Genomic DNA, 26,531 nt, shown 5'->3' on the forward strand with positions numbered 1-26,531 from the left:
CAGACGATATAGTGCTCATAGATGAAACTCAGGAAGGGGTAAATGCAAAGCTTAACCTTTGGAGAGAAGTGTTGGAATCTAAAGGTCTTCGCCTAAGCCGATCAAAGACAGAATATATGGAGTGCAAGTTCAGTGCAAATGGAGGCCAAAACGAGTTAGGGGTGAGGATCGGAGATCAAGAAATACCAAAGAGCGACCGTTTTCGTTACCTAGGATCTATCTTGCAAAAGAACGGAGAATTAGATGGAGATCTCAACCATATAATACAAGCTGGATGGATGAAGTGGAAGAGTGCATCCGGCGTGTTGTGTGACCGCCGTATGCCACTGAAGCTCAAGGGAAAATTTTATAGGACGACAATAAGGTCGGCGATGCTGTATGGCATAAAATGTTGGGCGGTGAAGCATCAACACGTACACAAAATGGGTGTAGCGGAGATGAGGATGCTTCGTTGGATGTGTGGGCACACGAGAAAGGATAAGATTAGGAATGAGGATATCCGGGGTAAAGTAGGAGTAGCCGAAATTGAAGGAAAGATGAGAGAAAATCGATTACGGTGGTTTGGACATGTGCAAAGAAGGCCTACTGACGCTCCGATTAGAAGATGCGACTATGGGACAGAGGTTGAGGGCCGAAGGGGTAGATGAAGACCTAGGAAAACTTTGGAAGAGACTCTAAGAAAAGACTTAGAGTACTTGGATCTAACGAAGGACATGACACAGGACCGAGCACAATGGCGTTCTAAGATTCATATAGCCGATCCCACTCAGTGACTTGGATTCTCTAAGTCTCCAACCGAAAAGTTTTCCTCACTCAGGAAATTAAGAGAACACTACCTCAACCTACATGCTCCACTCATAAAGCTTCAACAAAAGAAAATTCAAAGAACTTAGCGAAGAAGGCTTTGGTGTAATTAACACAATACGTTGAAATGAAGGAAAGCTTATTTATTGATATCCCCGATAAGCTACAATTATGTACATATACATAAGTGAAAATAAACAAACAAGAGGGAGCCTTCACAAAGGTTACTTAGGAGAAGTCTCAACAGTCGGTAGAGCCCCAGAAAGAGAAGGCACCGGAGGGGGATCATTCGGAACCTCAGTACTGAACAGAACCCTAGAAGAATGAGGCATCAGAGGTTGATCATTTGGAGCTTCATTACGCGGTACAGCCCCAGAAGACGAAGGCAATAAATGCCTTTGGAACAAACCCACAAATCTCTGATGATCAAGTAAAACCTGACCATCAGATTCCTTCATCTGGTCAAGCTTCCTCTTCATGTTTGTAGCATAGTCATGTGCAAGCCGGTGCAACTGTTTATTCTCATGCTTGAGCCCTCTAATCTCCTGTTTGAGACTCATCACTTCAGCCGCCAATGATTCAACATGGCGGGTTCGAGCAAATAGGCATTGGGCCATATTAGACACAGAACCTGCACACTGAACACTGATAGCCAGAGAATCCTTAACAGCTAACTCATCAGACCGTTTGGAAAGTAGTCTGTTATCATTGGGAGTGAGAATGTTCCTGGCCACCACCGCATCGATCATATCATTCTTCATCACGGAATCCCCAACGGTAAGAGAACCAGTAGGGGAGACGAAGGATGGGCATCATATGTTGTCTGGAGAAGGCGGGGCTGCCTCTTCAACAAGGTTCAACTCAAAATGACGGTCGGAGGGGCCAGACATTTTCAAAGGTGTTGAAGAGAGAAGAGGTCGGACAAATCAAGATCTTAGAAGTGCAAGAATGGAGCTTCTACTGGTGGAGATTCAAGTGTGCTTTGGAACTTAATGCCAGCCCCTATAAAAATCTGCACTCGACAGAGCTTCAGAAATCGAAGAGGTGCCTGCTCAGAAATCGAAGAGGCGTTTGTTTTCTCAAAAGCTGGGTTGCTCAGAGACCACGAGGGTCGATCTCAGAAATCGAAGAGGCGCTTGCTTTCTCAAAAGCTGGGCTGCTCAGAGACCACGAGGACCGATCTCAGAAATCGAAGAGGCACTTACTTTTCCAGCCTTGTCAGCACCTGTCACACGCACACTCAGCTTTGCGGAAATTATGGGCATTCTGTCGAAGACTTCTGGTGAAGTAGAAAGCACATGAGTCTTACTGTTCAATCATCCACTTCCCACACGCAACAGTAGCTCATGGGTACCACAAATAACTTTGCCAAAGTTATCTACCAAAGTTGAGCACGTGAAGCTTGCAGCTCCCACTACATCGCTCTGACCAAGAAGGGTAAAAGAATAGCAAAGAAACAACACTAACAAAGTTCAGACACATAAATTTTGAAGGTCTAGCTACCATATTATTACCCACAAGGGTAAAGGAACAGTACCACTGCTGGATAATGGGAAAGTCCCTGTGTGTCAATCTCTGTGCTTCGTGGCAAGGTAGACTAGCAAACATGCCCAACCTTTACTCACATTCGAGAAAACACTCCCAACAAGATTGCTTGCTCCAAAATCGAAGAGACACCGTCCTCCGAATCTCGAGAGCCAGACTCCCAACATGACTACTTTCTAAAAAATCGAAGAGAGGGTAAAGGAACAGTACCATTGCTGGATAATTGGAAAGTCTCTGTGTGTCAACCTCTGTGCTTCGTGGCAAGGTAGACTAGCAAACATGCCCAACCTTTACTCACATTCGAGAAAACACTCCCAATAAGTTTGCTTGCTCCAAAATCGAAGAGGCACCGCCCTCCGAATCTAGAGAGCCAGACGCCCAACATGATTACTTTCTCAAAAATCGAAGAGACGCCGCTCTCCAAATCTCGAGAGCCAGACCCCCAACATGATTGCTTTCTCAAAAATCGAAGAGGCATCATTCTCCGAATCTCGAGAGCCAGATTCCCGATAGGATTGCTTGTTCGAAAACCGAAGAGGCAACACTTTCCCAACTTCAAGAGCCGGATCTCCTTGGATAAAGCTGTCTGTAATCTTCACACGCAACATCCGCTTTCCAGATACCACGGACCACTTTTTCAAAGTGCTCTGACAGAGTTAAAACATGTGAAGCTGACAGCTCCCACTACCGTGCTATGACCAAGTAGGGTAAAGAAATAGCATTACTACTTGTTGCTAAGGAGACTCCTATATATGTCGACCTCCATCCCCAACAGATAGGCAGACCTGCAAAAATGCTCAACCCTTCCTCATATCTGATAGGGCACTCCCAACGAAGCCTTTCGAAATATTTAGCTTTATTTCCCCTCGATAATACATCTGCAAACAAGCTATACTAGAGTAAGAATATCTCATATCATCAGGGTTAAAAGCAAGAGTATCCCATATCATGCTTTTTCCCTGTCTTTTCCTTTTGCCTTGTACTTATCTGCAAGATAAGGAGAAAGAGAGCAATAAGGCAGCACTTGGAATCAAGCTTCCAGTCAGGAACTGACTGCCTGGAACCCCTTACCTGATTACTTACCTGCCATTGCTCTCGAGTACTCATCTTCAACATCTTATGCTTCCAGGGAAGATACCGCATCTGCCTGAGGAACAGATAGGGCAAGGGAGAAGGATACAAGGAAGCATGTGGAGACAAGCGAAACAGCACACGTGCCGATACATCCATTACTCTGTCAAAGCAAAAGTATCCCATATTAGCATGGTCGAACGTACTCTAAATTTGATGGACTTGTTTTGACCCTCAAATTTTTCAGTCGGCCTTATACTCTGGAGGAAACCAGAAAACCCTCCAGCTCAGTTCAAGAATAAGCCTGTGGAAAGTTACTTCTTCAAAAGCAAAAGTATCTCATATGATCTCTTCTCATTTTCTTCTCTTTATCCTTCATGTTGCTTGCAAGATAGGGAGAATGTGAACAATCAGCCGGAGCTCTGATTGCTTACCTTGTCTGTCACCTCTTTCAGTAGATCCCCTAGCTCGGCGACTTGGGGGACTCCTACTACATGGTATGTATCGCGCTTGACCAAGCCTGAAACTACAAGTAAGCTCCAAGTGAAATTGATACATTACCTTGTTCATCTCCACCAGTTAAAGATACCACCCCTGGATAGAGGAAGAGTACTTCCAGAGAAGATGCCACATCTACCTATGAGACAGATAAGGCAAGTCAAGACGAGACCACACTCCGATACTTAGAAGTTTCGTGATTACGAGATCATTCTCCCACAATATTTCCTAATGTCATTTGTACTAAATCATTCACTTGTACTCACTAAATGAGAGCTTGAACCTATGTACTTGTGTAAACCCTTCACAATTAATGAGAACTTTATTCCGTGGACGTAGCCAATCTGGGTGAACCACGTACATCTTGTGTTTGCTTTCCTATCTCTATCCATTTATATACTTATCCACACTAATGATCGGAGCAATCTAGCGAAGATCACAAAAAGCGACCGTTTTCGCTACCTAGGATCTATCGTGCAAGAGAACAGAGAATTAGATGGAGATCTCAACCATAGAATATAAGCTGGATGGATGAAGTGTAAGAGTACATCCGGCGTGTTGTGTCACCGTCGTAGGCCATTGAAGCTCAAGGGAAAATTTTATAGGACGGCAATAAGGCCAGCGATGTTGTATGGCACATAATGTTGGGCGGTGAAGCATCAACACGTACACAAAATGAGTGTGGCGGAGATGAGGATGCTTCGTGGGATGTGTGGGCACACGAGAAAGGATAAGATTGGGAATGAGGATATCCGAGGTAAAGTAGGAGTAGCCGAAATTGAAGGAAAGATGAGAGAAAATCGGTTCCGGTGATTTGGACATGTGCAAAGAAGGCCTACTGACGCTCCGGTTGGAAGATGTGACTACGGGACAGAGGTTGAGGGCCAAAGGGGTAGAGGAAGACCTAGGAAAACTTTGGAAGAGACTCTAAGAAAAGACTTAGAGTATTTCGATCTAACGGAGGACATGACACAAAACCGAACGCAATGGCGTTCTAGGATTCATATAGCCAACCCCACTTAATGGGAAAAAGGCTTTGTTGTTGTTGTTGTTGTTGTTGTTGTAAACCTTTCTGAGTAGAACTGGCGAGCCGAAGTAATGAATGAAAAACCAGTGAAAACACTCGAGGAAGATGATCGAGTTTGGAGAGAAAGTGAAGTGAGAGGAAGTACAGTGATCGCTTTGTTTCACATCATTTTCTTACCTTGTAGTAGATTTGACATTATCTAAAACTGTATTAATAAAAAAAATTGTCAATTAAAAAATGATGAAAAGATTATTTAATCTTCTATCACACAAAAAATTAATGAGTAATAATATAATTTTACAAGTCTAAATTTTACTGTTTTTTATTTAAACCTCTCCAATATTTAAAATTAAAAAAACCAAAAAATAAAACAAAAATATCCCACTCTCCCTCTCTCCTTCACATTTTTCTAATAAAAAAGTGTTCACACGCACAACAGAAAAGAGCAAGGGTCAGCTTCTTAATTACCGTAATAAGTTGAGGGGCAACCAAAGCGACCGCCTTTTGAGGCCTTGCATGCATGTTAAATAATATTTTTTTTTTAACAAACGAAATTATTTACACTAAGGAAGAGAGGGTAAGCTTAGTCTCACATGGTGCGTTTGTTGCACCGAACTGTCTCGGACTGGACTAGCTTCAAGGATTAAGCTGGACTGGCTTAGACTAGACTAAGCTGGACTGACTTAGTGAAGTGTTTGGTGCAGTGTCGGACTAAGAAGCAGGATTATAATATTATATTATTTAATCTATATTTATTAATATTTTATTTTTAATTTAATATATCAATTAATATTTTTTCATTACTATATCTTCTTCCCTATTTTCTAGAACCACCTATGTGCATCATTTTTTCTCTCCGCCTTTCCCTCCCCATTCCCTTTTTCTCCCAGTTTTGTTCCTCCTTTTTTTATTGCAAATCCTCTACCTCTTCACTTCATCTTCTTCGCCTCCTCTGCACTTCACCTCTTCCTCCTGCCTCTTCACTTCCTCTCACAAAATCACTTGCAAATCTTAAAATAAAAAAAATAGAGCAAGAAAGAGATTGAATGAGGTGGGCTACATGTGTGATTGGCTCAAAGGTGGAGGATAAGGGTTGAATCTGGTTTGGTTTTTCTGGGTGCATGTGTGATTGAAACAACCATGATCATCCCACTGCATTTTTTTTTTCTGGATTTCCTGGGTTTCTGAGTTTTCTAAGTTCGAATTTTGGGATTTTCTGGGTTATCTGGGTTCGAATTTTTCTGGGTGCATGTGTGATTGAAACAACCATGATCATCCCGCTGCAAATTTTTTGTATTTTTTTTTTGAATTTTGCGAAATCTGGATTTGAAAAGGGTTGTGGGACACGAGATAGAAGCAGGTGGGAGGAACGAAACAGGGAGGGGTGAATCCATCAGATTTGGCTTAGCAGTCCGGCCAATTTCGGGGGGCCTCGCGAAGACCCTTCAACGAAGCTTTTAGTCCGACTTAGTCTAGGCGAGTCCCATTAAAGGTAGTCCCGGCGTGAAACAAACACATGACCACAATCTAGTCTAGTCCAGTCCCCTCTAATCCGGTCAAACAAACACCCCCACAATGGATTAGCAATAATATGATTCAAATTCGTTTTTACGCGAAAATTGAATCTAAGACATTTCACTTACAAAAATATACAAAATAATAATTATACTACAAAATATACATAAAAAGCTACGTTTGATACGCGGAAATGAATTCATGGGAAATTAGGGAATGAGAAATGAAAATTTTCTTTCCTATATTGGTAATTAACGATGGGAAAGTAACAAGAAAAATTTAATTTTGAGAAAGGGGCCTTGAAAGGGTTTATAATCCCTTTTAGATTTTGGTCCAACAATGTGTCCGTAGGACAAGCATATATTGTTGATTGAACATCAATAAGGGGGTCGTTCCTTTTGTGTCTGATTACATGGCTTCACAGCCGATCGAACATAATAATTTATCGTCGGTCATACCATGTATGTAGTTTAATTACTTTAAAGAATGTTATTTTGTTTATGTTTTACGATGAAAGATTAAGTTTGAAGTGTACTTGGTGGTTAACTTACTAATTAATTCTATTTGCACTTCGTTGAAAGAGATCGTGTGTTTAGGTCCATCTTCTTGATTGCGTGACTGAAAATGTAATATTCGATATATCTATTGTGAAATGAATTTTGTTGTCTCTCACATCTTTTGAGTCATCTCTATTTTGAACAAGGTATATCTTCTTGTAAGCAGTTATTGATATTATTGTATGATATTTATAAGATTTCTTGACTTCGCAACATTATTTTGTAATTTCTCTTTTGTCAGACTATTAGCCCCTTTGATTAAAAAACAAAGAAGATCGCGCGTTCAAAATTCATGAAGGACAATTGCCGATCGATAAAAATCAAAAGAATAAAGTCTTCTTTGCAATTACATGATAATGTGCTATAATCATCTTATAATAACTTTACTCCAAAGAAGTCCACTCATGCCACTTAGTACTACAATCTATTAATACTCTTCTTCATTTCAAATTTGAACTACATTATTGCTAGCACATTGTAAAAGCCCACCCTCTCTCCTTAATGTAGATAATATTGATTGTTCAACAAAAAAAAAAGTCGACTAATATAGTTTCCAATCGAGTTTAGTGATTCCTGTAAAAATAATTTTTGATCAAATATCGGGTTTTAAACTGAACCATATGATATATATCAAAGAGTAAATACCTAGATTTAAATATTTATATCCACACATATATTGCAAAGTTTTAAGCCAAAAACAACCCAAAGTTTACGTCATGTAATGCAAAATATGATAGTGCAAAGAACTGCACATAACTAGAAAGCTAAATATCCTCTTCTTAAATTAGAAAATCAAGGCATCTGATCCTCAATCTTGCAAATGGACGTTGAGATTGAAAGCTGCCTGCAGTAAGAAACATGACATCAACAACAACAAAAGAGATATATGAACTCTCACAATAGAAGAGTTTATGATATGTTATAAATGATTACTCACCCCCTCTCCTTGCCAACATTGTTCTTACTTTCTCATCTTCGGCTTGCTTGGGAAGCACTTTTATCTATAGTCGAATTCCTCATGAAAACACTGGTTAGAGCAGATTGACAAACAAAAGAAGCCATGAAAAGAGAGAGAGCCTGAAACAAAACATAATCGTAACACCATCACTGAAAAGAAAAACTTAACAATACAAATACAATGCAGCATTTTATCAGTCCGTTCAGTGCTATAGAGTAAAGAAATACCAAATTTTCAGAGACTAATAAAAACAAAAATTTGTCGTAAATGATAAATGACAACTCACCTCATCTCTTCTGACTTTTGTAACTTTAACTTCAATGTCAGTTATCGGTACACACAGTTCGCACAGTTTGGACATGCTTAGGATAGGAGATATTGGACTTACAATGAGACTGTCAGTTATCAAGAACATAGCCGGTTCTTCTAAGAATCCACAAGTGCGACGATCATCATTATTGTGGGATTTGGAATCCGTGATTTTGACTGAGTTCCACAATCTATTAGCAAGAACATGGGTTCTATCAGTAGCCAGAGTACATGGTCGCTTCTGCTCGTAGCCAAATTCAGGAAAAAGCTTGGGATTCATTAGAGTTTCTCTGTGGTAATTTGACTTGAAGTACCAATCGTCAAGATCCTGGGCACTTTTGTACACGTGATTAACGCATCCTTTATAAAAGCTAGACGGCAATTCTTTAAGAATAAATCCAAGAGGAAAATGGAGGAAGCTGGAAAGTAAAGTAACAAAATCCTCCCCTGCTTCAGCATAACAAACAATATTCTTGGATTTGCTTACTACAAGGTTGATACAAATGTTTAAATCATCATTCACGGTGCGCCCTGCATTTCCATGTTCCATATATTTACCAATTTCTGGGCGGAAATCTGACAGTGGTTTATGCTTCAGCAGAATATCAGTCAGAGGAGTCTTTGATACTAATGAGCACAAAAGCAGATTCAAAACCTGGAAAAGGAGAAAAAAATTATAAAAACTGGCAGTTCAGGTCTAACAAAAAAAATTGAAACATGTGAACAAACTAGTTACCTGCTCAGTTCCGACATTGAATGTCAACTCTTCAATAGTATTCCAACCATTGAATCCAAGCTTAGTTATTAAAGAATAACTTGCCGTAGTTAATGGAGGCAACACTTTCAAATCGTCACTTACTATAAATGTGGCTAGTCCCTTAACAAAACTCCCACCATCTTGACCATCACTTACTGAAACATTGGTCTCGTGACTGTCAATTTTCAGTTTAAGGTTCTTTAAAAGAGATTCAGCCCCATTGCGAAGACATAAAAACATGGCTCGACACTCTTCAGATTGAAAAAGCTGTGAATCAGAACTCTCAACACTTTCATATAACTTTTTCAAGCAACCAATTCCCAATGGAAAAGAATGACGATTGGAAAGCATGATAATTGTTCCCACTGGAATTGTCAAGAAACTGAAGAGAACATCAACAAAATCATTATCAGCTTCTATGTAAATAATTTTATTCATCACATTGTTCACCAAGGCCTTCAAGCTTATAGTGTTCGAAGATGTATTAGCCATGGATTGTAGCAGAGAACAATTTTGGCTTTGACTTTGTCTTTAGTTCGAACGGCAGGACGTATGTTTGTTGCAAAATGAACGGTTCCGATTAGGGCCCATGGTGTAAGTTGTTTCCCTGTTTAAACAAGGAAAGAGCTTCAAAATACAAATTATCAACTACAAGAAAAGATGTAAAAGAAACTTTCGGACTCTTAGCAATGAACAACTCAAACAATAAAAATGTGCTACAAAGACACTAACCAATGTACTTTCAAGTTCATCTTAAAGTTGTCATTTTAACCAAGCTACTACTCAAGGTGTCATTTTAAAGTTCTCTCAAAGGTATAACATCTAGTCTATTTTGAATTCCCTGCATCAAAATTTTGTAGAGCATTCCTACCAAATTTAGCCGAAGTTCCATTGAAATGTAAAGTTTCTCATCCACAAGCTGTGGATTGCCCTAATGGTTAGGGCCTCTCTTTTCAAGTCATTGCGTCGCTGGTTCAAACCCTCCCCCCCCCCCCCCTCTCTCCTCTCCTTTTTTTTTGTGTAGATTATTATAGAATATCGCTTGTATTAAAGTTCCTCATCAAACAAGAAAACTTTGATACTGAGTTATGTATTCCACAACAATGAAAATTAATGCTTATCAATCGTCACAATTATATCGCATTTGGCTTCTCAACAAAATAACATTTGCCTTCATTTGGAATTGAGATGATTTTAAGTGCAGTTAATAACAGAAATAGCAAGGAAACTCATCTACGATCACAAACGAACAAGTTTTTCAAAAACACAATGTAAAATAGCATCATCCATATAAGAACAAATTCAGTAAGCAATTGTCACAAATATTTGTTGTAGAATAATGATGACCGAAATAAAGCCTGTGTAGTCCGTGCTGATGTGAACTTGTTTCCCTCCTTAAACATGAAAGAAGCTTCAAGATACAAATCAACTACTGGGAAAGAGGTAAAATCTTGCGGCAAAAATAGCTTAACCTATAGGAAACAGATTATCTAAAACCGGCAGACCCTATTTTTAACAGAATATTCTAGCAGATAACAAAGAAACATTAAAAATAAAAAAAATAAAAACATATAGATCTTTCTCAGAAAATTTGCAGTAATCTTTTTAGGAATTGTGCATGTTTGATAACCATTTCATTTTTTGTTTTTAATAAAGTGAACCATTTTGCTTGGGACAGCTTGGATTGATCCCAAGAAATGGTATAAGTAGTAATATATGATCCAATAAGTTAAAAAGTAAACCTTCCAACATGCAAAATCTGAATATTTACCCAGAAACATTAATCAGAATCCTAAAGAACTCAACTTCTCAAGTGTACTTAACCGCACAAGAAAAAGAAAAAAAAAACCATGAAATTTGAAGATCAAACCTTTCTGGGTAGAACTGGCGAGCCGAAGTAATGGATGAAATCAATGAAAACATACAAGGAAGATCATCGAGTTTGGAGACAAAGTAAAGGGAGAGAAAAGTGATCGCTTTGTTTCACAATATTGTCCTTTCATAATAGAAATGCTATACTAAATTTGTCTATTGTTTCATTGAAAAAAATGTGACTTTTAAAGTGAGATTTTTTTGTAGATTCTTTGTTATCTAATAATATTAATTTATATTTAAATTTTAACGATTTAGATCCCAAACTTGATGAATTAAGTGAAAAATGATAAATCTCTTTCTGTTACCTAAAAGTGGAAGTAATAAAATTTTATATTGAAATTTTCAAAGCGTTGGAATCCCACTCACAAATTTCTTCCTAGTTAAGGATTGAGATTGATACTTTTAGGGGGATTTTAAGTTCGATTTTTGTTAACCACAAGTTTGATTGTTTATTATGTGGCATAGCACTCGTATTATATAAAAAAATAGGGCTATTTAAATATTTCTTTTTGGGAGATTATATTTACACACCTCAAATTACTTTTTCTACATCTTTTTAATTTTATAATATTTTTCTATTAAGTGTTAGTGGTGTGTAAAAAATATTTAAAAAGTAAAAAATTGTGGAAGAAGTAATTTGAGATGTGTAAATATAATCTCTTCTTCTTTTTATATCTCAGACACTCTTTTTAATTTTTATTTATTGATTTTTTCAATTCATTGGATTCAAGTACTAAAAATTCAGAAGAGTATGTAAAAAAATAAAAATGACCTGTAAATCATCAGTAATTATCAGCCAGGTAACCCTTTCACAAAGACCCCACCAACTTTCGTATTATCCTCTGGAAGATGCATCTCTCTAGCGCCTTGAAAACAACAGGAAGGACAGCGGATAGCTCTATAAGCTTAAGTGGCATTTATGATAGGATGAAAAGTACCGTCACGGCCCATCATTGTCAATTTTCTTCCCATGGGCATTGTCAAGAAACTGAAGAGAACATCAATAAAATCACCGTCGGATTCTTGGAGCTGGTTTGGTATTGATAAAAATTACTTTTATTGTGCTATGAGAATAAGCGATTGTGAAATAAAACTGTAGAGTATTTGGTAAACTTTTTTGTAAAAATGCTTTTGAAAAAAAAAAAAAACAGTATTATAGTATTTGGTAAATTTTTATGTAAAACAAATATGAAAAAAAAGTCGGTTTTTTAAAGCTGAGTTTTGCAGCTTCTTGTTTTTTGCTTTTTTCCACCCAAAACTGTGAAAAAAAGCTGAAGCTGAATATTTACCAAACACAAAAAACTCCCAACTTTTTTTTATACCAGATTTTTTCAAAATCACCTCAGTACCAAACCAGACCTTACTCTTCGAATATAACTTTGTTGCTTCCCGTGTCCAGCAAGGCCTTCAAGGTAATAACATTTTCGAGATCCTCATTCAACACAGGCTTGTTGTTGAACAAATTCAGTAAGCAATTGTCACAAATACTTGTTGTAGGATAATTACAACCGAAATAAAGCCTGTCTAGTCTGTGTCGATGTTAAGTTGTTTCCCTCCTTAGAGCAATTCCACCCCAGTGGATTTTTCCCAGGACCCAGCACAAAAACAGGGCCAGAACCCTGTCAACCAAGTCCACCCCTCAATTTGACTGGTACCCAGCCTGAGCTGGGCAATGGACCAGCCCAAAACCGACTGAGTAAGAAGCTGGGCAGTTTGCCTGGCGCGTGCGCTTCACGCAGACGCTGCCGTGAGTGCCCAACAAGGTTTCAGAGCGCGGGCCCGCGTGCAGGCGCACTCAGTTCCCCCCCCCCCCGAGTTGGCGACGTGGCTCCCTTTGTGCCGTTGGATTTCCAACGGCTAGTTTTCTAGACCGTTGGATTTCCAACGGTAAAAAAAATTTAAATTTTACTTTTAAAATAGACCGTCGGATCAAAGATCAACAGTCCACGTTTTTTTCACAAAAAAGTAAAAAAAAAAAAGGCCCAACGGTCAGAAATATGATCGTTGGCCACGTGGCAATTCCCTGTCTCTTGGATTTGAATATTTTTCAAATCCAACGGTCCAGATTAATTAACTATATTAAAATTCATTAAAAATTATTAAAAAAATAAAGAAAAATTATTAAAGAATACATTAAATTTTGAAAAATGTTAAATTTTTTTCCTATAAATACCTAACCCTCATCTTCCACCTTTACACCACATTTCAATATTTTCTACACTTTCTATACTATCTACATTTCAATATTTTCTACACTTTAAGAGGAAAAAATGTCTTCGTGGAAGCTCATTGAAGATATTACGTTGTGTGAATGTTGGGTTCACACTACTCATGACCCGATTACGGGTAATGAGATGGATAAGCGAGAAATGTGGAGTAAAATTACGAAAGCGTTTTGCGATGTACATGGAGAAAACGCCAGAACTAGTCAAGGTCTTCAAGGTCATTAGAAAAAACTCAACGCATCCTTTACTTGTTGGAAAAACGCCATCTCTCATGCTTCCGGTAACCTCCGTAGTGGGACAAGTTTAGCAGATCATGTGACAATATTTTTATTTATTTATATGCATTCCACCCACATCAATATTTTGATTTATTTAATTTCGTATGTAATTTTTATGTTATTTCTTATGTAATTTTTATATGCATTCCACCCTCATCAAAATTTTAATTTATTTAATTTCTTATGTAATTTTTATTTAATTTCTTATGTCATTTTTTTGTAATTTATATGCATTCCACCCGTATCAATATTTTGAATTTATTTATTTGTGTTACACCCGCATTTTTTAACACTATGTTATCCCACATTTTTATAGACACTACAAGCTCAAGCATTCTACAATTCAAAGAACGGGAACCAATCATTCACTAGATGGGAATGTTGGCAAATTGTCAAAGATTGCCCTAAATACAAAATTGTGGCAACTGGTCCAGAAGTTGTCATGCACGGTATGGGTCTACATAGTTCTCCAGAACCAGACATGACTGAACAAGAAGCCAACACATTTCAAGACACGGAAGGGACGCCTGAACAAGTGCCCGAGACACAACCGACTCGTCAGTCCCTCAGGCCTCTCGGTAAAAAGGCGTCAAAGAAAAAAGGTAGTTCTTCCAAAAATGACTACACTAAATATATGGAGGAACTTGCTCGCTAAGGTGAACTGAACTTGGCACGGGAAAAGGTTAGAGATGAGGAAAAAGTTGCTGCTATGGCAGCAATATTAGCAGCTACTGAGGCTCGTGATGCGGCGGCTGAGAGACAAAGAGAAGTAGTTAATCGAGAGAACGAGCTGGTTAGAGAAGCACTTCATCGAGAAAATGAATTGCTTCGAGAAGAAAGGATGGCTCAAGCAGATCGTGACACTATGAGCAAGTCTCTAGTAGGACTGTCTCCGAATTCTAAATATTTTTGGACATCGGAAAAAAGAGATGTCATGCGAAGGAGGCGTGCAAGAGATGCGGAAACAAGTCAAGGGGGTTCTAGCTACACAAATTATGGCAACCAAGATCCTAGCACCACATATCCTAACTCGAGAGACTTTGTATAATTTTTATGTATTTTTTATGTTTTTTCTTTCTTTTTTCTTTTGAACTTTATTTAATTTCTTATGTAATTTCTTATGTTTTTTCTTTTTTTAGGTTTGAACTTTATTTAATTTCTTATGTAATTTTTATGTTTTATGTTTTTTTAGGTTTGAACTTTATTTAATTTCTTATGTAATTTCTTATTTATTTTTAAAACTTTATTTATTTTTATTTAATTTCTTATGTTATTTCTTATTTATTTTTAAAACTTTATTTATTTTTATTTAATTTATTATGCAATTTTAATGTAATTATGTATTTATTTATTTATTTTTAAAACTTTATTTCTTTTGTACTTTATTTAAACACATGAAATAAGATTACATAAACTCACCAAATAAATTTAAAAACAAAACACACTACATAGAATTACATAAACTCACCAAATAAACTTAAAAACAAAACACACTACATAGAATTACATAAACTCACCAAATAAATAGAATTACATAAACTCGCCAAATAAACTTAAAAACAAAACATACTACATAGAATTACATAAACTTAAAAAAAAATACAATTTATTGTTCAATCACAAGCCTCATTCTAATTATCTTCGCCTTCATGCAATCCCCACTGGTGCTCAATCAAGTCATTCTAGCAGGTTACGTGCCAGTATGGCTCTTGCACATTAGTGTACCGATGAACGATCAATTCATTGTAACGTCCATCGCGTTCCAACGGCTCGTGTTGCACTGGATCTTCGGTCCGGTCATGAGCACAATAGATACGTGTTCTTGAGTTGTTCATCGGATCCGGCTCATATTCATTGACGGCATCATAATCATACTCATCTTCAACAATCATGTTGTGGAGAATAATACACGTCATCATGATGGATCGAAGAGCCTCGACATCAAACATTCTAGCTGCAGCCCTGACAATCGCCCAACGAGCTTGCAGGATACCAAAACAACGCTCGACATCCTTCCTACACCCTTCTTGACATTTTGCAAAGTGTTTTTCCTTTTCAGTATGTGGATGTGGCACTGTTTTGAAAAATGTTGACCACCTTGGGTAAATGCCATCTGCAAGGTAGTATGATCCCTCGTATTGGGTACCATTAACCCAATATGTGCATCTCGGTGAGTTTCCTTGCAGCAGTTCGTCGAACACTGGGGATTGGGCAAGGACATTTAGGTCATTCTGAGCTCCTGGAACACCAAAAAAAGCATGTCAAATTCATGTATCAAATGAAGTCACCGCTTCCAAAATGATGCTTTTGGCTCCTTTTCTGTCGCCATATGCTCCTTGCCACGCACTTGGACAGTTTTTCCAAGTCCAGTGCATGCAGTCGATGCTTCCAATCATGCCAGGGAAGCCTCGCATCTCACCCTTCCTCAGAAGCCTTCGCATGTCCCTTGACGTGGGTGTCCGGAGGTACTCATCGGTAATTATCAGCCTGGGTCTCTCTTTCACAAAGACGCCTCCAACTTGAGTATTATCCACTGGAATCTTCCAACCAAAAGTAGAAGCACAGGAAGGACAGATGACACTTTGATAATAGCTTAAAAAGCATCCTTCATAGCACCAAAAGTACTGTGTTGGCCTATTATTGTCAATTTTCAACTTGAGGTTCTGGCATTGAAGATCAGCATAATTGCAGGGAAGCAACAACATATCTCTACATTCATTTGACCAGAAGTTACGCACATCATATTTCTCAATACTCTGATACAAATTTCTCATACAACCTATTTCCACTGGTACTGAATCTTCAGCAAGCCTGACAATTCTTCCCATGGGCATTGTCAAGAAACTGAAGAGAACATCAATAAAATCACCGTCGGACTCGACGAAGATAGCTTTGTTGCTTCCCTTGTCCACCAAGGCCTTCAAGGTAATAACATTTTCGAGATCCTCATTCAACACAGGCTTTTTTTCCGCCATGATTGAAAGAAAGTATAAAGTCAGATTGCTATCCTGTTGTTGAACAAATTTAGTAAGCAATTGTCACAAATATTTGTTGTAGGATAATGACAACCGAAATAAAGCCTGTCTAGTCCGTGCCGATGTTAAGTCGTTTCCCCTCCTTAAACATGAAAGAAGCTTCAAAATACAAACCAACTTCAGGGAAAGAGATAAAATTTTGCGAATAGCTTAAGCTATAGGAAACAGATTATCTAAAACCGGCAAACCCTATTTTTATCTAGACCAAATCTTCTGCATCCAAAATGGGTGACCTCTCTGTGGCCCCAATAAATGTCTGACACGTATTCAATATTTTAACTTTTCTTAATTTTATTGTCATGAATTTAATATGTATCAAATACTTATTGCGGCCACAGAGAGGTCACACCCATTTTGAATGTAGAAGATTTGATCTCATTTTTATCTGAAAAATCTTGCGAATAGTTTGGAGAGAAAGTTTAGTGTTAAAAAGTGAAGTGATCGCTTTGTTTCACAACATTTTCTTTCCACTATTGAGTTTGACATTATTGTCTAATTAAAAAAAAGAAAGTAAAGTTAGGATGGCCTTACCGTTATTGCTTTCCACAAGAATAGATGTTATTTGAAAGCAGATAAATTTTGTACTATGCCAGAAATACAACTTAGTACACCAAGTGTCATAATTAAAACATTTTGTTTAAGGCTCCAACCACTTGTTATGATATTTTGTGTATTAAATCGTGTTTTCAATACACTAAAAAATCTCTCCCAAACGGAAGTAATACAATTTTATATCTAAATTTCAAAGCATTAGGAATCCAGCTCACTAATTTCTTCCTGGTTAAGGAATGAGATTGATACTTTTAGGCGGGATGTTTTTGGTGACAAAGCACTTGTGTTAATAAAAATATAAATTGACATTGAATGACTAGTGCCTTTTTGAAAAGCTAAAGCTAAAAGGACAATGATTGTATGCCCTCTACTTTCGGTGTCCTTCCTATGCCCTTCTATTTTGTATGATCACGGTTAAGCCACGTCAACATTTTATATTGTTTTTTTATAGATATAATAATATAACAATTAATAGTAATATAAAATGTTGACATAATTTAACCGTGACCACACAAACAGAAGGGCACCGGAAGTGGAGGGCAAACAATCCTTGTCTAAGCTAAAATGGTGACCCGTAACGGGCAAAAAAAGGTTTGATCTTTAATTTCATGTTTTTTTTCTTATTTGCCCTTGTACGGTTGATTTGTTTGTGGTGATTCAGTCTGAGTACTCTACTTGATATGTTAATATATATTCATCTAATTTAGTCTGAAAAACTTACACGTAACTTTATATCATTATATCATCAACACAGAACGTCATAATAACGATGTATCCGTACTATTAAATTTAGGGGTTGAGAACTGAGGGATGAGGGAAGGAAAATAAGGACAATAGGTGGGGTGTGTGTGGGTGTGGTGGCGGTGGTAGGTGTCAGAGAAGGAGATGGGGTGGGTGTGAAAGAAAGTGGTGGAGGAAGATGGAATGATGCTAGGAGATCATATTTTGTAGATCACATTTAAATTATTTTTCTAATAAAAATAGGATCCACATGTACAGAGGTAAACAATATCACAAAGTTCTCCTAGATACAACCGATCTTTATCACAATACTTCGGCAGGCTTTTACCAAACCACGTCATACGTATTCGACAGAAACTAACCGAAACTGGCCTAAAGCCAACCAGGTCCAAACTCCCTTCGCAACTAGATCTCACATTTTTCACTTTATCTCAAACCCAAATGTTACCATGTAAATAAAAATTAGTCTCAGACAAACAGGAATACTGTGGATTCCTATGCAGTAACAACAAAAGCAAGCTCTTCTTTGTGTAACCAATAATCCCTCCTTATTGTTCTTGCTTTGGCTCCCCAAGCTCTGAAATGAAGGTATTGGTAAGAGCAGAATCACCAATAAATGAGGCCGCCAAAAGAAGCAACGCCTGCAAAAAGAGTAACAAACTCTAACGTTAAAAGAATTTAAACAGATGACTAATCTTAAATGTCCACAAAATGGGATGTCTTCAACTTCCAAGGCTTCAACTTTCAAGGTCAACGTATGGATTGACTCAATTAAGTATTTGATTACTTGTTTGGGATTACGGTATTAGAGATGTTGAATAAGAGGACGAATCGGTCGGGGTGATTTGTGTTGCCGATGATTCATAAGGAAATCCCGAGCGACATGAAATCTGGTAACAGAGATTCCACATAAACTAGTAAAGCATCACATAAGTGGCTGAACATCAACTGCCTGTACTAGCTAGTTTACCTATCTTGAGTCAAATCTACGATTTTCTGTTGACATTTTCTAAATTGAATGTAAGCTCTCGATTTTATGATGAACCAATGGCCTAAATTGTTAAAAGAACTTGCTAATCTGAAACCAACGGATTCTTTCAGTAAGGTTAATCAAACATTATAATGAGAACTCACCTCTCTCTTGCCCACATGCACGGTATGATCCTCGATGTCAGTGAAAGGTACCTTTAATTCTTGAAGAACAGAGATTTCAAGCATTGGAGATATCGGTCTTACAACTAGATTGTCAGTCACTGTGAAGATAGCAGGTCCTCTCAGAAATCCTTGAGCACTTCTATCTTTATCTTCATGAGATTTGGGATCAACAACATCAAGTTTAACTGACTCCACTAAACTATTATCAGGAATACAGGATGTATCAGTAGTTAACTTCTTGTCAACATAATAAAAGGACGTCTCCTCGATTCCTAGCAGAGTTTTCTCATATCGATAACCAGGTGCAAGCTTTGGATTGACCAACAATTCCTTGTGGTAATTTGACATCAAGTATTGCTCATCAAGATCTTCGACACTCTTGTACAACTGATCAAGACAGCCTTTCCATGAAACATTTCGCATCTTTTTTAATATAAGCCCAAGTGGGAGAGTCAAGAAACTGCAGAGTAGATTAACAAAATCCTCTTGTGCTTCTGCATAACAAACAATTTTTTTAGACTTGCTAACTACAATCTTAAGAGAAATGTTTTTCTCTTCCTCAATGATTGTGTCGCCATGCATTTGAGAATCAATCGATGTTCCTTGACTGGAATGTACGTCTCCCAAATTTGGTATTGGTTTGTTCTTCAGAAGAGTTTCAGTCAAAGGTGTCTTTGATACAAACGAATGCATAAGCAAATCCAAAACCTGGAAAATATAAATCAAGTTAGAAACCACTTCTATTGTTGTTGATGAAAAAAAATATTAATTGATGGTACAAGAAAGAATTACCTCCGGAACTCCCATATTGAAAGTCGACTCCTCTGTAGTTTTAGAATCCGTGACCCCTAGCTTCGAAAACAAACAAATGCTTGCTGCACTTACTGGGGATATGACCTGTAAATCATCGGTAATTATCAGCCTGGATGGCCCTTTCACAAAGACTCCTCCAGCTTGAGTATTATCCACCGGAAGATGTATCTCCCTAGTCAAGGGACAAGTACAGAAAGGACAGGGGATATCTCCATAATAGCTTAAGAAGCATCTGTCATAGCACAAAAAGTACCGTGTCGGCCTACCATTGTCAATTTTCAACTTGAGGTTCTTGCATTGACAATCAGCAGCATTGCAGGGAAGTAACAACATATCTCTACACGCATTTGACCGGAAGTCATGCACGTCAATTTTCTCAATACTCTGATACAAATTTCTCATACAACCTATTTCCACTGGTACTGAATTTTCAGCAAGCCTGACAATTCTTCCCATGGGCATTGTCAAGAAACTGAAGAGAACATCAATAAAATCACCGTCGGCTTCTACTAAGATAACTTTGTTGCTTCCCGTGTCCACCAAGGCTTTCAAGATAATAACATTTTCGAGATCCTCATTCGACCCAGCCTTTTTTTCAGCCATGATTGAAAGAAAGTATAAAGTCGGCTTGCTATCCTGTTGTTGAACAAATTCAGTAAGCAATTGTCAAAAATATTTGTTGTAGGATAATGACAACCGAAATAAAGCCTGTCTAGTCCGTGCCGATGTTAAGTTGTTTCCCTCCTCAAACATGAAAGAAGCTTCAAAATACAAATCAACTACTGGGAAAGAGATAAAATCTTGCGGAAAAAAATAGCTTAAGCTATAGGAAACAGATTATCTAAAACCGGCAGACCCTATTTTTATTTGAAAATCTTCTAGCAGATAACAAATATGATACTAAAAGATTGAAAAAAATAACCATCTTATTGAATTCTCTGGAAAAAAAAAAAACGTTAAAAAAAATCATAAATCTTTCTCAGAAAATTTCCAATAATCTTTTTTAGAATTGTGACTGTTTGATAACCAAGTTATCTTTGGTTTTTGGTTTCAGTTAGTGATAGAGGGGATATATTTCGGGAGAGTTGAAACAAAAATCATTTCATTTTCACTTTGAAGATTTTGTTTTCATTTTTTTCTTCCTTATTTCTTCCCCTCTCTCGTCACTTTCCCTGTATACTTTCTTCGTGTCTCAAGCACAAAAATGAAAATCAGGACCTAAAAACCAAACCAAAATGCCCGCAATATGACGTTGTTATTTTCTTTTTTCATTTTATGTAATATGAAATTTGAAGTGTCAACCTTCCTGATAAAGGGAACCATTTTGCGTAGAAAAGCTTGGATTGATCACAAGAAATGATATAAGTACTACTAATATAGGATCCAACATGTTAAAAAATAAATAAGACAACAAAAAAGAGGTTCTTAATTACCTTAGTTCAGAAACTCCTTCAACCTTCCAACATGCAAAATCTGAATATGTTACCCACAAACATTAATGAGAATCCTAACTCAACATCTGACGTACACTTAACCGTACCAGAAAAAAAAAAAAAACATGAAACTTGAAGAACAAACCTTCCTGGTGTCACGGGATGACTCTTTAAGCCTTCCGCCCGTGCGGCACTTAGACTTGAATACCTCGACGAACAAGCTAAGTAAGCCTTCGAAGCCTCGCTTCCCCGGATCGAATCACAAAGAAAGCTAAGATAACTTGGAGAATGCTAAGATCACTTGGAAGATGGGAGAAATGAAGCTTTGTATTGAAAGTTAAGAGAACTTTACAATTGCTTACAATTCTTGGATGGTTTGGCCAAATGGCCTTACCTCCTATTTATAGGCCTAAGTCACCTCCTCAATGGAGGGTTCTAGAATCCCCTACTTACATCCAAAAATATCTAGCATAGTTCTAGATACAACTTGCCTAATCTAGATTATTCTAGGTGAGGCTTAAATATGTACACTGGTGTGGAATGTTCCGGAATGCCCTAGATTATCTTGAATGCTCCGCCACGTTCTTGATTTCTCCGGGACGTTCCAGAAGCTTCCATGAAGACATGGCTTCATGGGCTTAGATATATGATGTCTTGGGCATTTTCTTTGTTTTTAACATGCGGCCCGTGACATCCTCCCCCACTTAAGCCGTCGACGTCCTCGTCGACTCTTGCCTCTCAAATGTCTGAATCAAGTCCTTATATTGCCATAAGGACGTCTCCTTCTCCCATGTTGCTTCGGAGTATGGTAGCCCCTTCCATTTGACAAAGTACTCCACATGCTTTGGTTGTCTTGGTCGCACCACGACACGCTTGGCTTCAATGCTCTCCACTTCTTTGTCAAATGCCTCCGTCATCAAAGGGGGTGCTCGATGAGACTCACCTCGGCTTGGTTCTTCATCGTCCGCATGATAAGGCTTCAAGTTGCTCACATGGAACACCGGGTGAAACTTGAGACGGGGTGGGAGTTCCACAACATAAGCGGCTTTGCCAACCTTCTTGATGATAGGGAATGGTCCCTCATATTTCCGCAACAAGCTTTTGTGCAAGCCACGAGTACTCTTGTGTTGAGACGCATTGAGCTTCACAAAGACTTGGTCGCCAGTTTGGAACTCCACATTCCTTCGCTTGCGATCCGCCCATTTCTTCATCTTCTTTGAAGCCTTCTCCAAATGAGCTCGAGCAAGTTCGAGGGCTAATTGCCACTCCTTAGCGGTTTTGAAAGCGGCTGGACTATTCCCCGTGTAGCCAGTCACGACCGTGTTCGGGGTCAAGGGTTGTTGCCCTATAGCCAACTCGAACGGACTTTTCCCCGTCGACTCCGAACGTTGCAAGTTATAAGAGAATTGGGCAACATCAAGTAACTTAGCCCAATCTCGTTGATTGGCACTAACATAGTGCCGCAAATAAGTCTCCAACAATGCATTAACCCGCTCCGTTTGTCCATCAGTTTGGGGATGAAAAGCTGTGGAGAAGTCTAACTTCGAGCCAAGTAGTTTGAAGAGCTCCTTCCAAAATCTACCCGTGAAGCGAGCATCTCGATCACTGACTATGCTCCTCGGAACACCCCAATACTTCACCACGTGCTTTAGAAACAAGCGTGCAGCTACTTCGGCTGTGCACTCCACAGGTGCGGGTATGAAAGTGGCATACTTGGTGAATCTATCGACCACGACGAAGATAGATCCACATCCATCAGACTTGGGCAAATGTGTGATGAAATCCATGGTTAAACATTCCCATGGTCTTGATGGGGTGGGAAGTGGTTCCAACAGTCCTCCCGGTTGCTTTTGTTCCACTTTGTCTTGTTGGCACACAAGACAAGTCTTCACGTATGAATCTACATCATCTCGCATTTGTGGCCAATAATAAGCATCGCTCACCAAAGCCAACGTGCGGTGAGTGCCAGGATGTCCTGCCCACATTGAGTCATGGCACTCCTTAAGGATTTCTTTCCTTAAGCTTCCCCACTTTGGGACATAGATCCGCTTGCCCTTGGTGTATAGCAAGCCGTCCTCAAGCCAAAACCTTCTTGTCTTCCCATCCTTGACAAACTCCACAATGTTCTTGGCTTGGACGTCATGTGATAAACCTTCTCGGACACGGCCCAAGAGATGGCTTTGCGGCTTGAGTACCGTAGCCATTAACTCTACTCGTCTACTCAGAGCATCGGCCACCACGTTCTCCTTTCCTTGCTTGTACTCTAGCTTGTAATCAAACTCCGCTAAGAACTCTTGCCACCTTGCTTGCTTAGGTGTGAGCTTTTGTTGGGTTTGAAAGTAGCTAGTGGCAACGTTGTCCGTCTTGATGACGAATGGGGTACCAAGCAAGTAATGCCTCCAAACTCTAAGGCAATGGACGATGGCGGTCATCTCCTTTTCATGGGTCGTGTACCTCTTCTCGGCATTGTTTAGCTTGCGACTTTCATAGGCTATCGGATGTCCCTCTTGCATCAACACTCCTCCTATGGCAAAGTCGGAAGCATCAGTGTGCAACTCGAATGGCTTACTAAGGTCGGGCAACCTTAGTACAGGCTCCTCCATTAAGGCCTTCTTCAACCTCTCAAAGGCCTCTTGACACCGGTCCGTCCATTCCCATGCCTTGTTTTTCTTAAGAAGGTCTGTTAAGGGTGCCGCTATAGCTGAATACCCTTTTATGAATCTCCGATAGTAGTTGGCTAGCCCCAGAAAGGATCGTAGTGTTGGTACCTTGGTCGGCGGTTCCCACTCTTGAATGGCCTTGATCTTGCCCTTTTCCATCATAAGTTTCCCCTCCTTTATCTTGTGGCCAAGAAATTCTACTTCTTTTGTGGCAAAGGAGCATTTCTCCTTCTTGACATAGAGTTCATGCTCCCGAAGGGTCTTGAACACTATGCGCAAGTGCTTGACGTGCTCCTCCAATGTCTTGCTATAGACAACGATATCATCAATGTAAACCACGACAAACTTGTCAAGATAAGGATGGAATACCTTATTCATCAATGTGCAGAATGTTGCGGGGGCATTGGTTAGACCAAATGGCATGACTTTATACTCGAACGCTCCATATCTGGTCACCATCGCCGTCTTCGATTCGTCTCCAGGGGCTATCCTCACTTGGTAGTATCCCGATCGAAGATCTAACTTTGTGAAGTACCTTGCTTCACCAAGTTGATCGAATAAGTCGGCGATCAACGGAAGTGGGTACTTGTTCTTGATGGTAATCTTGTTCAATGCTCTATAGTCGATGCACAACCTTAGGCTACCTTCTTTCTTGCGTTGGAACAAGACGGGTGCACCATATGGGGACTTGGAGGGTTGGATGTAGCCAGCATCAAGCAGCTCGTTGAGTTGCTTCCTCAATTCCTCCAACTCGGGTGGCGACATCCTATAAGGTGATTTGGAGGGAGGCTTAGCACCAGGCTCCAACTCAATCGCATGGTCGACCTCTCTCCTTGGTGGCAACTTCTTTGGAAGTTCCTTAGGCATCACGTCCGCAAACTCCACAAGGACGTCTTCCACTTGTTTTGGCAAAGGCCCGTGCTTCTCCTCCCCTTCATTCAACATTAGGGTTGCAAGAAATGTGGCCTCGCCTTTCTTCCAAGACTTGGCAAATTGAATTGCCGACAAGTGCTGGGTACACTTCTTGGCTTGCCTTTCCAATGGCACTAGGCAAGGTTGTCTTCCGTCGGCCAGGATACAGAAAATATTGTAGAAGGGAATGGGAAAGGCTCGTACCTTGTCCATGAACTCTAACCCAATGACTACGCCATAGTCGTCCATCTTGACTACGGTGAAGTCGATTGTTCCCTTCCATGTGCCAATGTCTACGTGTACATTGCGCGCAACTCCAACAATGGGGGTGGCAGCGGAATTTACCGTCTTCACGCTACCGGGCTCCTTGGTGACTCGGAGGCCAAGCCTTGTGGCTTCCTCCGACGTCATGAAGTTGTGTGTTGCTCCCGTGTCCACCAACACACGCGTCGTCTTGTCACCAGTCTTGACGTCGACGAACAATGATCCTCCCCCAACTTGAGCCTTAGGTTGTGGGAGGGTTGTCTGGATGGCATTCAGTAGACGGATGCATCCCATCGTTGCATCGTTACTCTCCTCGGCCTTGTCCTCCTTGAAGGCCATGGCCTTAAGGGCCTTCTTTTGTGGGCAATCTCGCATCATGTGAGGGCCGTCGCATAGGTAACAAGTGGGTTGCCAAGACTTACCCTTGCCTTTGTCATGCTTATCGGCTTTCTTCTCCTTCGGTTTGCTTGTCTCGGCCTTGTCCTTCGGCTTATGTTCTCCCCCACTTCTCTCATGGTTACCCCTCTTCCCCGTGGACTTGGAATCACCTTGGTGGCTTGATTTAAACTCAATCAAGGATTCGGCAGCGGCAATGGCATCAGACAATGTTTGCACGTGTCTCCTTTGTAGTTCGAGTTTTGCCCAATTTTGCAGTCCACTCATGAAGTACATGAGCTTGTCTTCCTCTAACATGTTGGGCACCTCGAATAACAAGCTCACGAAGGCGTTGACATAGTCTTTGACGTTCCCCGTTTGCTTGAGCCACCTTAGTTTCTCCTTGGCTTCGTACTTGGCATTTTGGGGATAGAAGTGCAACATAAGATCTTTCTTAAATTCATCCCAAGTGGTGAGAAAGAACGTACCTTGCTCAATCTCCATGCTCCGACGACGCCACCACATAAGGGCATTGTCAGCTAAGAACATGGTTGCCGTTGAGATTTTGGACTCGTCATCTTCAAGCTTCAGGTACTTGAAGTATCGCTCCACGTTCCACACGAATGTGTCGAGCTCCTTTGCTTCCCTCTTCCCATTATAGGATTTGGGTTTAAAGGAGTCGATTACCTTGGAGTCCAACGCCTTGATTTCCCTCGACCCTTGCACGAATTGCTTCACGACTGCTTCTTTACAAAACGCCACATCTCCCTTAAGTTCCCTTGTGTCCTTTATCTCTTCTTGAAGCGCCACAAACCTTGCCTCTATGTTGTCAAGGTGAACCTGGACTTCCCTCCGCATCTTGTCTGCCATGGTGTTGAGAGCGCCAAGGAGCTCATCTCGTAGCCCTTCCACCAAGCCACGCAATTCATCCTTACCATTGTCCACCATGGTTTGGATTTCCTCCTTGTCGACAACATCCTCATCAAGTCGAGTATCGAACTCGAGTATGGTTCGTTCCACCTTCTCGAGTCGCTCTTCCATGGTCTCCATCGATGCTTGCAAGTCCTTTAACTTTGGCTTGCTCTTGGCAACATCTTGGACCTCGGCAGTACGCTCCCTTAGGTCGGAGACTCCGGACACCATCTCTCCACTTGCCATATCCTACTTTCCTT

General features: G+C 39.7%; 2 protein-coding genes across 7 annotated transcripts in view; both read right to left on the reverse strand.

Annotated features, from left to right (window-relative positions):
* The window catches only part of LOC126614906 (uncharacterized), a 41,787-nt gene extending 20,492 nt beyond the window's left edge, over positions 1-21,295 (reverse strand). For 2 of the 5 annotated variants that reach the window (XM_050282601.1, XM_050282600.1), the window contains exons 1-2: positions 21,149-21,295; positions 19,695-20,351 (exon numbers count right to left, since the gene is read on the reverse strand). In XM_050282601.1, coding sequence (XP_050138558.1) covers positions 19,695-20,318 — 624 coding nt within the window. In that variant the 5' untranslated portion in view covers positions 20,319-20,351; positions 21,149-21,295. Of the gene's footprint in view, positions 1-17,947; positions 18,389-18,881; positions 19,611-19,694; positions 20,352-21,148 lie in introns of those variants that run through there. The other 3 variants (XM_050282599.1, XM_050282598.1, XM_050282602.1) reach the window with 3 other exon arrangements.
* Positions 7,650-11,050, reverse strand: LOC126614912 (uncharacterized). Of its 2 annotated transcripts, none has more exons than XM_050282612.1 (5): positions 10,912-11,050; positions 9,021-9,648; positions 8,364-8,939; positions 7,955-8,094; positions 7,650-7,861 (listed from the first exon to the last, which is right to left on the reverse strand). In XM_050282612.1, the coding sequence occupies exons 2-4, from the start codon at positions 9,531-9,533 to the stop codon at positions 7,987-7,989; spliced, it is 1,197 nt and encodes a 398-aa protein (XP_050138569.1). In that variant the 5' UTR covers positions 9,534-9,648; positions 10,912-11,050; the 3' UTR covers positions 7,650-7,861; positions 7,955-7,986. The 2 variants fall into 2 exon arrangements, with proteins under 2 accessions (XP_050138569.1, XP_050138568.1); XM_050282611.1 differs by having other exon boundaries at positions 8,262-8,939.
* Positions 21,296-26,531: the final 5,236 nt, after the last annotated feature.

The sequence above is a fragment of the Malus sylvestris genome, chromosome 3 (assembly GCF_916048215.2).
Source record: "Malus sylvestris chromosome 3, drMalSylv7.2, whole genome shotgun sequence".
In the NCBI taxonomy this organism is placed as follows: Eukaryota; Viridiplantae; Streptophyta; class Magnoliopsida; order Rosales; family Rosaceae; genus Malus; species Malus sylvestris.

Excerpts from the sequence above, each read along its gene's own strand:
- LOC126614912 (XM_050282611.1), bottom strand. The coding sequence starts at position 9,533 with ATGGCTAATACATCTTCGAACACTATAAGCTTGAAGGCCTTGGTGAAC. Across the intron at positions 8,940-9,020 it reads TCAATGTCGGAACTGAGCAG|GTTTTGAATCTGCTTTTGTG; the intron begins GTAACTAGTTTG and ends CTCCTTTTCCAG. Across the intron at positions 8,095-8,261 it reads CAAAAGTCAGAAGAGATGAG|GCTCTCTCTCTTTTCATGGC; the intron begins GTGAGTTGTCAT and ends GTTTTGTTTCAG.